The following is a 12500-nucleotide window of genomic DNA, read 5'->3' on the forward strand; positions in this document are numbered from 1 at the left end:
CACTACACATCCTGCCTCCTCATCCCTGGAGTACGGGTGCCACATATGGGGAGGTTCCACTCACATTGCTCTACTAAACAGGGAGGCGTCCAAAACTTCCTTCTCTTCCTTCTCTGTCTTCAGTCTTTCACTCACCACCGAAATGATGCTTTTCTTACCGTCTTCTACTGTTATTCCATATTTACTATCCTTCTTAACTTCTTATCTGCTTCCTCCTTCCCTTCTTTTCTCGCTGTACTTCTTACTCTCTCATCCTTTTTCTGTCCACCTGACTAATGCAAGTGTTAACCAGTACCTTCCCTCTTTCATCCCTTTCGTTAAATTTAGGGATTCTTTACGCGTTTCCTCCTTCCTATGACTTCAACTGTTTTAAGACAATATTTAAAAAATTTAATTTAGTTTAGACACTGTTTCATAAGAGTATAAATACATTTTCGGACCTAAACTGACTTTTATTTATTTATTTTTTTTAACTGACTTTTAAGGAGGACTTTTCACCCTCAATGTTGTGCACCACAGCCTCTTTACCACTTACAAACGTCTTTTAATTTTCCTTTCTCCAACACTATCACATCACCTACGGCTTCCCTCCAGCGTCTTCCCTTAACCCTCTCACACAGCCTCACACTTCATATCCTCTTCAATATCCCACGTGTACCTTGTCCCTCCTCTCAATACACACTCCTCAATCCCCTTCTACAAACACCTTTCCGTCATCCCCTCCATAAACGCGCCCTCCCCCCTCTCTAACACCCCTTTCCATCCACGTGCCGGTGGGGGGAAGGGGATGGAGGGGGGCGGTGGTGGCCTGGAGTATCACAAATTAATGGTTGTTTACCCTAGTTCGCGCCCCGCCGGCTGTTCAGGTAAACAGTTCGGGGCAATCTGGTCTCTCTCTGGATATTCGCCTGTTTGTTCAGCCTCACGTCAACATGTGTCTGTATCGGCAGGAGGTGGTCGAGGGGAACGAGGGAAAGGAGGAAGGGAGGCAGGAGGGAGGCAGCAAGATGGAAGGCTAAGCGAGGGATGGGAGAGGATATGAAGAGGGGGGTGAAAGGGAGAGCGAGGGAAGCGGGATGTGCATGGGTAAGTTGGTGGGGAGAGGGTGTGGTCAGGAGAGGCAGAGAGCGTCAAGAGCAGGGGTGGGCGCGGCTGGGAGCTGGGAGGCTATGAAAAATGTGTATAACTGTGGCTTTGGTTTGGAGAGTGTTGTTAGATGAAGGCAGGTGTGTGTGTCTGTGTGTGTGTGTGTGTGTGTGTGTGTGTGTGTGTGTGTGTGTGTGTGTGTGTGTGTGTGTGTGTGTGTGTGTGTGTGTGTGTGTGTGTTACTTTGTTGCTCAAATAATATAACTGAGGTATCATTTTCTCTCATTTGCTGCAGATGTAGATTTGAAGATGAGAGAGAGAGAGAGAGAGAGAGAGAGAGAGAGAGAGAGAGAGAGAGAGAGAGAGAGAGAGAGAGAGAGAGAGAGAGAGAGATTCAGGCCGATATATAGATAGATTACGTCAAATAAATCTGTTTTTGAGAAGGCCGGATATATTAATCATGAATAAGAAAACAGTGGTCGTGCAGCTCCCCCCACCCTCTCTCTCTCTCTCTCTCTCTCTCTCTCTCTCTCTCTCTCTCTCTCTCTCTCTCTCTCTCTCTCTCTGAAATGTCACCCATGGCTTTGGTTTACATCCCGGGATGATGAGGCGAAATTCCTGCGTGACTCGGATCCTCTACACTGTTTTGTTGTCAAGAGGTTTTATGTAAGGGCAGAACAATAACTGCTACTACTGTTGTTACAGCACCAACAACTACTGCTGCTGCTGCTGCTGCTGCTGCTGCTGCTGCTGCTGCTGCTGCTGCTGCTGCTGCTGCTGCTACTACTACTACTACTACTACTACTACTACTACTACTACTACTACTATTACTACTACTATCACCACAACTACTACTAATGCTATTGCTATTAACCATAATTTACTCGACAAAGGAATACCTTCAATATACGTATCTATTGTTAGCCGTCGTTCTTAATTAGAGATAAGAGTGATAAAAGAGAAGTAAAATATGACGTGACCACAATATTGCATACCAAGCCTGCCACTTAATCACTAAAAACTCCAATTAATAATTCGCTTCACTGGGATTTCATTATATCAGTCATTATGCCGAACGAGAGTGTACATGTGTGTGTGTGTGTGTGTGTGTGTGTGTGTGTGTGTGTGTGTGTGTGTGTGTGTGTGTGTGTGTGTGTGTGTGTGTGTGTGTGTATGTGTTTACTTTTTCTTACGTCTTAAAAAGAATCAAACTGGCTCGTTAATTTGCTGTTTCTAATTGGAGCAACCTTTGACCAAACTTTTTCTACTCGTTCACCAATTTTTGGTCTGCTCCGATAATCGTGTGTACCTAAATATAGAGAACAATACTGTCTGGCTTTTCCTTCGCTTTATGTGGCGCGATGTGGTGTGGCGTCTGGCATGGGGCGGCGTGGCGTGTGACATCGCGTGGTGTGGTGGGAACTGTGTGGTGAGAATGGAAAGGTGAAGGTGAACAGACAAGTGGACAGCCTGAATGGTGTCACCTGGGATATCCATAACACACGATCTCCCTTCTGACAGGTGTGTGTGTGTGTGTGTGTGTGTGTGTGTGTGTGTGTGTGTGTGTGTGTGTGTGTGTGTGTGTGTGTGTGTGTGTGTGTGTGTGTGTGTGCGCGCTTACCTAGTACTGTATACGTAGTTGTAGTATCAGTCATTCAGTTTATCTCTTTGTCTGCCCAACGCTTTAACTCGTCTCATTTGTCTCCTTTCCTCCTCCACTACTGGACAGCTCAGCATCTCAGTTACCTCCCTACACTCCTCCCTTTCATCTCACACACATCTGAGCTGTCCAGGTTCATCAGATCTATAATGGTCTACACGTATGCTTCCTGACATCTTACCGGGAATACCTGATCATCCTTCTCACTAATACATTTTGGAGAGAGAGAAAAAAAAAAAAAAAAACTGATTGGGTGACTCAAAGCTTTTCGTACATATAGGTTTATTTTTGTTCGGTGAAGTCTGGGATTACGTAAACAGTCTTGTTATTTAGCAGTTAAACTATTCAGTTCTTAACCTTTTTATACAAGTTTATTATCTATATATATTTTTTTTCATAACATTCGTTTATTTTGGTACTAATACACTCTGTTTGCATCTCTTACGTGTTCAGTCCATTCCATTCGCTAGTAACTGAGCAACAAAGCATCATTTTATAACAGTGATTATCTAGGCACTCAATTTATTTTTCTTTTCCCTTGCCTTTAATTATTATGAATCCATAAGGCTGGCATATCTAGTCTCATTATTGTTATGATAATAACAAGCATATTCTTTGTTCTTGTTCCCTGTAGTGTGTGTGTGTGTGTGTGTGTGTGTGTGTGTGTGTGTGTGTGTGTGTGTGTGTGTGTGTGTGTGTGTGTGTGTGTGTGTGTGTGTGTTTCATTCATTCAGTCGGTGCTGTTCGTTCACATCTCTCTCTCTCTCTCTCTCTCTCTCTCTCTCTCTCTCTCTCTCTCTCTCTCTCTCTCTCTCTCTCATTCCCAGGTGGGTCATTTTCCAGTCCTTAAATGAGAAGAAGTGGAAATTAGGGCGCTAAATTACGGACGGTGGGGAAAATAATTAAGCTGGGATCGATTATAGGACGACAGGAAACCATTGCAATAAAAAAAAAAAAAACGAGCGACAACGACTGAAGAAGGAAAAGAAATGATAAAAAGATTGAAGTAAAAGGAGGATGGGAAAAAAAAAATCATACGAACCAATTAAACGGTGAAAATTGTCGAGGATATGAGATGTGACTAATTGAAATGAATCGAAGGTGAAATGCCGCGTTTTATTCCTCCATCCATTATGGGGGAAGCGAACCAGTGATAAAAGAGATCAATGAGGAGGAACACAATGCGGGAAAAATCAATAGAAAAAGTTTGGAGGAGAAAGAGAAAGAGAAAAAAATATTGAGCGAGATCAATGACAAAAAAAAAAAAAAAAAAAGTAGAAAAAAAGGGGAAGCAAAGTACGATGAAAGCGATCAACAGTAAAAATGTAAAAAAAAAAATAAAAAAAATTGCCTAAAAACGCGAAAAATGTAAGTGAAAAAGAAATAGAAAAAATATAGTAAATAAATGAGGGAAAAGAAAGAAAAGTTATGTAGGAAAGAAAAGGTTAAAAAAAAAGTCAAAATACGTGAAACTCATTGTACACAGTGATGAATAATGGGAAAGAAGGTAAAATAAAAAGGTGTGTAGAAAGGATTAAGACGAAAAAAAAATAAATAAATAAAATAAAATAAATAAATAGAAAAAAGCCCTCCTGGAAAAAAAATCTTCGTCCGTACTTAATGCATTTGCACTTTATATACTAATTAGTTTGCATGAATGATTAAAATAAGCTTAAAAAAAAAGAGGGTAAAGTTGTTGTAAAGAAAGGTGGTTGAAATGACATGAAAGAGAGGAAACGTGGGAAATATTATATTGCATACTGTACACACAACCTGTTGCAGTTTGTGCACATACTCTGTTTGTCCAATTTAGGAAAAAAAATCGAGACACGAATTCATTAACACGCGAGACAAATAAACAACGAAAAAATAAAAATGAGCGAGTTGTGTAGTTTGCAGGATATTTATTTGTTTAATTGTTGGTGTGATGTTGTCTAGTTGGATTTCGCGAGCAAAAGGTAAAATAGTAAATAAATAAAATAAAAATAAATAAATAAAACTTGAAAGAAAAATAATTGCCGGTGTCGCAGAGTGACGGTGACTGGACCTGAACACCAAACATCGGATACAATAATGATAATGACAGCAATATAGTAATAATACCTGAAATTTAATTTATCTCTCCCTCAAGGATTACTAAACACCTCCATTGCTTTTAATTCTGCGAGTGTGGCGCCAAGCGATCTAAAAACCCCTTCTTGTTTACACTCAATTCACACTCCATTAACCCTTTCCCTTTAGAGTAACGCCGGAAAATAACACTATTCATATCCTTTCCCTTCTTCACAGACACACTGAAGCGCCTCTATTCCCCCTGAAGGTCAAGGAACACGCACCTAAGCGGCCTTCATCCCTTTACACCAAGTCTATTTTCACTTTCCTTTAACAGATTCTTTAAACATTCCATGTTAAACTCCTATCCAGTCTCGCTTCCTTTCTACACGTTGTACGCCGCTGGTACTTGAATCTTTGATTACTACGGCTGCCCTCAAGTTTAATAAAATAACCTGATGGAGGTACAGAATAATATAATTTCTAAAGGCAACATTGAAAATAAAAGGAGTAATCGAGTAATTTACACATTATCGACCCAGAAGTTAGATTTTTTTTTCCGTCGAGTATAATTAAGTAATTACATTTTTTTTTCTTTTTGGCCGAGTACAATTCTGTAGTGTTATTCAACTGAAGTAGCAAGTGTCATCCTCTCATTAGCATTCAAAGGACTAGAGGACACCTTCCCCTCTGCAGCCCTCCTTGAAACACTCTCCCAGTGGATGTTCCTCACCTGGCAACGCACTTTAATAACTTCTTTCCTCCTCAATCCCTTCTCGCCTCACGCAGCACTTGCCCTCCATCGCAGCTGACCCGGAGGAGAATAATCCAGCGTGGCGAGACCAGAGACTCTATTAGGCGTGCTTAGTCCCACCTTAATTACCAGCTAATCGAAAGCTACCCCTGCGAGAACAGCGGCAGCGATCCAGCCCAGGCTAGCGCCATAGAGAAAGGACGCGGGGAGCACTACAGGGAGATCTTAGGAGGTGAAAAGAAGGGTAAGGAAAAGTACTTCAGAGAGGAGAATAGAGTAGGGGACTAGAGGAAACTTTGAGGAGACAATGGAGCCTCGAGAAGACTAATGGAGGAGGTTGAGGTAAGCTTAAGAAGGTTAAGGAAGACTGTAAAGAGGGTGGTGGTGGTGGTGGTGGTGGTGGTGGTTGTGGAGGTGGTGGTGGTAGTTCTGATGGAGGTGGAGGTGGTGGTGCAAGAGGGAGGAGGAGGAGGAGGAGGAGTAGGAGGAGGAGGAGGAGGAGGAGGAGGAGGAGAGTAAGAACTATGACAATGAAGAAGAAGAAGAAGAAGAAGAAGAAGAAGAAGAAGAAGAAGAAGAAGAAGAAGAAGAAGAAGAAGAAGAAGAAGAAGAAGAAGAAGAAGAAGAAGAAGAAGAAGAAGAAGAAAAGAAGAAAGAAAGAACAAGAAGAAAAAAAAAAGAAGAAAAAATGTGTAAGAAGAAGCCACTTAAGACGACTTACGAAAACCAAAACTGGAATACGGAAAACACAAGATTGGGGTGAGGCGAGGTCAGGGAAGACCATGTAACACTGGGAAGCAAGGACACCAAACGTTTACCAATGAGGAAGACTTAGAAGGACAGGTAACAAAGTAAAGGCTGCCTGCGTGCTGAGCCAGGGGTGGGAAGTAAAGTAATAATCTTAACCCGCGCTTACACACAACCTTGAAGAGGCAGCAGGAGTGCATGCTTGGAATGGAGACATATAAGGTGACGGAAGCTTAGCGTGACACTAAAAGGGAGGAGTAAATACGATGTCCGTGCAGTTAAAAGAAGACTGACGACTGAGTAAGGAGATCGATCTGAAAGTTTAACTACGACACGTAGAGAAGAGGAGGTGAGATGACTATTCATTATGTTTGAGAGAAGTGAGAGATAACGAATATATACAATGTCGAACTTTGTGTGATAATGAGAGAAACACGAGATAAATAAAAGCAAACAACCATGTACTTATACGAAACCTAGGAAGAGGTGAGAGAGAGAGAGAGAGAGAGAGAGAGAGAGAGAGAGAGAGAGAGAGAGAGAGAGAGAGAGAGAGAGAGAGAGAGAGAGAGAGAGAGAGAGAGAGAGAGAGAGAGAGAAAAGCTAGCTCGCAGTCATTAAGCAAGTGAAGCATTCAGGTGTTGCTGAGTTAACGAAAACCCAAGGATGATAAAAAAAAAAAAAAAAAGGCTAAGGAAGGAAGAGAATTTAATTAGATAAAATAACACTTCTTTGCTGGGGTAACCTGGAATAAGCGGCAGACGGCAGAGATGAATGAAGAATAAGGGAATCTTTAGTGAACTTATAACCACTGATGACGATAGTGATGATAGTAATGATGGTGGTGAAGATAATGACTCCGCGTTTCAGTTTCCATGACAAGGACGCGAATAACAACCTGCAGTGCTTGTCATGCAACTAGACGCGGGTGAATGCTTAATTAATCACCCTCTTAGAATACGTGCGGCTATTAATCATCCTCCCTTCCTTCCTTCCTCGTCTTCATCATTGCCATTATCATCGTCGTCGTCTTCGCTGTATTTGGTCTTCCTTCGGGGCTGATATATATATATATATATATATATATATATATATATATATATATATATATATATATATATATATATATATATATATATATATATATATATATATATATATATATATATATATATATTCATAATATTCATCGTCATCATAATAATCATCACCACTGCTCCTCCCTTCCTCCTTTCCTTCCTCGTCTTCATCATCACCATTATCATCGTCGTCATCGTCTTCGTACTGTTTGTTCCTCCTCCTAAGTTGATATGTTGTTTTATTTATTTTTTTTCATTTATTTTATTTTTTTGGCATTCATCATCACTTTTTTTTCTTTCTTTCATTCCTCTCTTTTTTCATGATATTTATATATATATATATATATATATATATATATATATATATATATATATATATATATATATATATATATATATATATATATATATATATATATATGTATATATATGCTTCATTTTTTATTTTTTTCACGTATCATCTTCGTTTTCCTTGATTTTCTTGTCCTTGTCCTAGTTCTTGCTCTTGTTCATGTTTTCCTCCTCCTCCTCCTCCTCCTCCTCTCACCGTCCCCTTCTCGCTGACCTATTCCTGTCCTCATGATCATACCTCTTCTTCCATTCTATCGCCTCGGCCTCATCATCGTCTTTTTCTTCTTCATCTTTTCTTTGTCCTCCTTTTTTCGGTTCTCCTTTTCGTTCTCCTCCACATCACGCTTCTTCAATTATTCCTCCCCCTCCTCATCCTTATTATCATCACCATCATCATCATGTTTCTTACCAGTTCTTACTGTCCTCCTCGTCCTCTTCCCTTTCCTTCTCCTTCTGTACCAATATGTTCGTCTTTGTCTTAGATATTACTTCTGTTATTGCTTTTCCGCACCCAGATACACAAGCACACACATGCACCCACGCACGCACGCACACACACACACACACACACAAACACACACACACTAGGAACTATCGTATGCTATTAAAAAGGGTAATTAAGTAAGGAAAAACAGAAAGGAAGTATCATTCCAGTGTCACATTTCCCGCCTCTTTTTCCCCGCCCCGCGAGTGGCCTTGTTCCTATATGTTCCCTTGCGCCTCACACGGGAAAATGGAACTCTATTCTCGCTAATGACGTGAAGGGAACATCCTCCCCCTCCCCCTCCTCCTCCTCCTCCTCCTCCTCTACTCTTTCTCTTCCTACTCCTTTACTTCTACTGTCATCTTTCCTTAGAGTTTTCTGGTTCTTGGTATCCTTGTTGTAGATTCTTCTTTATTTTCTTGCTGTTTCCTTTTTTCTTCCTTTTGATTTCTGCTCGATCTCTGAATCTTTCCTTTGCTTTTTCTCCTCGTGTTTGACCTCCTCCTCCTCCTCCTCCTCCTCCCCGTTATATGTTATTTTCTCTTTTTCTGTGCCTTTTCTCGCACTTTTTTCCAGTTTCTCCCTTGATCTTTTTTTTATTAGATTTTTTTTCCTCAGCCATTTCCACTTGATTTTTTTTTCTTATTTTTGTCCATCATTCTTTTCTTCTTTATTTTTTTCTTCTTGTTCTTCTTCTTTCTTTCGTCGTTGCCTGCTATCTTTCATGTTCTTTTATTTTCTTTCGTCGTCGTCTCCTTTCTTCTTCTTCTTTCGTCTATTTCTTTCTTTTGTCTTCTTCCGGTTCTTTTCTTATTTTCCTTCTCCCTTCTTTCTCTACTTCTTTCTTTCGTATTTTTCTTCTTCTTTCTTCCGTCTTTTCTTTCGTCGTCATCTTTCGTCTTCTTTTCCTCTTCTTTCTTTCGTCTTTTTCTTCTAGTTTCTTTCGTCTTCTGTTCTTCTTCTTTCTTTCTTCATCTTCACCATCATCTTTTTTTCGTATTTTTCTAGTCATCTCTTCCTGTGAATCTACTTCAGTCTACTGTTGGGGATAGTGCTACAGAGAGAGAGAGAGAGAGAGAGAGAGAGAGAGAGAGAGAGAGAGAGAGAGAGAGAGAGAGAGAGAGAGAGAGAGAGAGAGAGAGAGAGAGAGAGAGAGAGAGAGAGAGAGAGAGAGAGAGACGGACATAGACACAAACTCACATACAAACAGACAAGTAGACAGAAAGGCACGAGTTAGCCAAAAAATCCCTTCATTAATAGAAAGTCTCAAAATCTTTCAAGATCTAACTTCCCTTCTGCGACCTAGCCAAAAACACCTCCAATAACTTTGCTTCTTCATCTTTCCCTCCTTCCTTTCAGCATTATAGCACCACTGCCATCTTATCTATTTCTAGAGCTGAACTCTTCGCTCAAACCTTTGCTAAAAATTCTGTCTTGGGTGATTCAAGGCTTGTTCCTCCCTCTCCCCCACCCTCCGACTACCTCATGCTACCCATTAAAATTCTTCGCAATGATGTTTTCCATGCTCTCGCTGGCCTAAACCCTCGGAAGGCTCATGGACCTGATAGGGTCGCTCCTATTGTTTTCCGAAACTGTGCCTCCGTGCTTGCGCCTTTCCTACTCAAACTCTTTCAACTCTGTCTATCAACATCTACCTTTCCTTCTTGCTGGAAGTTTGCCTACATTCAGCCTGTTCCTAAAAAAGGGTGACCATTCTAATCCCTCAAACTACCGTCCTATTGCTTTAGTTTTCTGCCTACCTAAAGTTTTTGAATCTATCCTCAACAGGAAGATTCTTAAACATCTATCACTTCACAACCTTCTATCTGATCGCCAGTATGGGTTCCGTCAAGGCCGCTCTACTGGTGATCTTCTGGCTTTCCGTACTGAGTCTTGGTTCTCTTTTAGAGGTTTTGGTGAAACTTTTGCTGTTGCCTTAGACATATTAAAAGCTTTTGATAGAGTCTGCCACAAAGATTTGATTTCCAAACCACCCTTCTACAGCTTCTATCCTTCTATCTGTAACTTTACCTCTTATCCTTTCTGACCGTTCTATTGCTGCTGTGGTAGATGGTCACTGTTCTTCTCCCAAATCTATTAACAGTAGTGTTCCTCAGGGTTATGTAATGTCACCCACTCTCTTCCTATTATTCATTAATGATCTTCTAAACCAAACTTCTTGTCCTATCCACTCCTACGCTGATGATACCACTCTGCATTTTTCCACGTCTTTTCCTAGACGTTCAACCCTTCAGGAAGTAAACAATTCACACAGGGAAGCCACAGAACGCCAGACTTCTGATCTCTCTCTGATTGGGGCAGAGCAAATTTAGTACTGTTCAGTGCCTCAAAAGCCCAGTTTCTCCATCTATCAACTCGACACAACTTTCCAGACATCTATACACTCTTCTTCAGTGACACTCAACTGTCCGCCTCTTCTACACTGAACATCCTCCATCTATCCTTTACTTGTAATCTAAACTCGAAACTTCAGATCTCATTTCTTGCTATATCAGCTTCTATGAAGTTAGGCATCCTGAGTCGTCTCCGCCAGTTTTGCTCACGCCCCCAGCTGCTAACTCCCATGTACGGAGTATGTTTCACGTGTATGGAGGGTTTTGCACTCATACCGCTCTTTTATACAAGGTGGAATCAAAAGTTTTTTGTCTTACCAACTCCTCTCCTCTAACTGACTGTCTTCAGTCTCTCATCACTGCAATGTTGCATCTCTTGCTATCTTGTACCACTATTTTCATGCTAACTGCTCTTCTGATCTTGCTAACTACATGCCTCCCCTCCTCCCGCGGCCTCGCTGCACAAAATTTGTTCTTATTATTTCTATTCTGTCCACCTCTCCAACGTAAGAGTCGACCAGTATTCTCAATCATTCATCCCTTTCCCTGGTAAACTTTGGAACTCCCTGCCTGCTTCTGTATTTCTTCTTTCCTATGACTTGAACTCTTTCAAGAGGGAGGTTTCAAGACACTTATCCTTCAATTTTCGATTATTCTCTTGACGTCTCTGGGAACTGGCGCCTTAGTGGGATTTTTTTTTCCTCTGGTTTTGTTTATCTTAGCCCTCTTGATCCTCTTACGTATAAAAATAAAAAATAAATAAAAAAGTAAATAAAATAAACAAAAATAAATGTTAATAAAAATAACCAAAAAAATAAAGACAGACAAATTTAATAAAACAGATAGACAGAAAGAGAGGCAGACCAACAGGAACTGACACAGACAGACGGGCAGACAGATACGGACAACCACAAATCGAAGCAAACAGATAGACCAGGCAAAAAGAAAAACAGAGAAACAAACGAAGAGAAAAATACATAGTTCGTGAATGAAGGAAGGAAGTGTGGAAGCGAATACAGTAAAAATATACAATGAAGAGTAGAAAAAAAAAAAACAAGTGTGATATATCCTATGAATGAGAGAAGAAAGGAAAAAAAAGTGTTAAGAATAAAAGAAAAAAACCTAAAGAAGGAAAGTGAAAACGTGGGAGGACAGGAGAGAAATGAGAAGTGAGGAGAGGAAAGGAGAAAAGAACGGGAAACAGCCAAGAAAAGCGACCTTCCCACAACCACACTGGCGGAGCGTTTGTGTTTCCCTTTCATCCTGCTCCGGAAGAGGCCATGCGGAATGGGAGGAGGAGGAGGAGGAGGAGGAGGAGGAGGAGGAGGAGGAGGAGGAGGAGGAGAACCATGACGACGATGAGGCTGAGGATGAGAGTGAAGATGTCGACGAAGAGGAGGAAGAGGAAGTAAGAGAAGAAAAAGATGAGTATTATGATATATAACAAAAACGATGATTACTGGGAAGAGGACAATAAAAAGAAGGTAGTTAATACGAGAAAAACGTGATCCAGATAGACGAAGAAAACTAATACAGGAAAGATTTCTGGGAAAAAAAAGAGCAAAAGGGAAAAAAATACAGGAAACAAGGCTGTGAGTTCGAGGAAATTATTAGAAAGAGCACGAGAGGGAGACAAGAATTATGAAGAAGAAAAAGGACCAGACAAAGCATAAGAAGACAAGAGAAACAGAAAGAAGACCTCGGCAAATCGACAACGACAAGGACGATGTAGAGGACAGAAGACAGGAGGAAAATGAGGAAATGAGGAAAAATAAAGAAAAAAATAACAGCAAGACGAACTACGAAGCGAAAGAAATAGATTCCCAGAAAGAGGCGGAAAAAATTAGAAGAATAAGAAGACAATATGAGACGAAAGAGGAGAGCGTAGTGGAGGTGAAGGAGTAAATAACATCGAGGAAACAAATCAATAACAAT

At 40.7% G+C, this 12500-nt stretch overlaps 1 protein-coding gene across 1 annotated transcript in view; it reads left to right on the forward strand.

Annotated features, from left to right (window-relative positions):
• LOC135107421 (uncharacterized) overlaps positions 1 to 12500 on the forward strand; it is a 110322-nt gene that overhangs the window by 46633 nt on the left and 51189 nt on the right. The window contains exon 8 of the mRNA XM_064017269.1: positions 5686 to 5797. Within this exon, the coding sequence (XP_063873339.1) occupies positions 5686 to 5797 (112 nt within the window). The remainder of the gene's footprint in view (positions 1 to 5685; positions 5798 to 12500) is intronic.

The sequence above is a fragment of the Scylla paramamosain genome, chromosome 2 (genome assembly GCF_035594125.1).
Source record: "Scylla paramamosain isolate STU-SP2022 chromosome 2, ASM3559412v1, whole genome shotgun sequence".
NCBI classification, from domain to species: domain Eukaryota; kingdom Metazoa; phylum Arthropoda; class Malacostraca; order Decapoda; family Portunidae; genus Scylla; species Scylla paramamosain.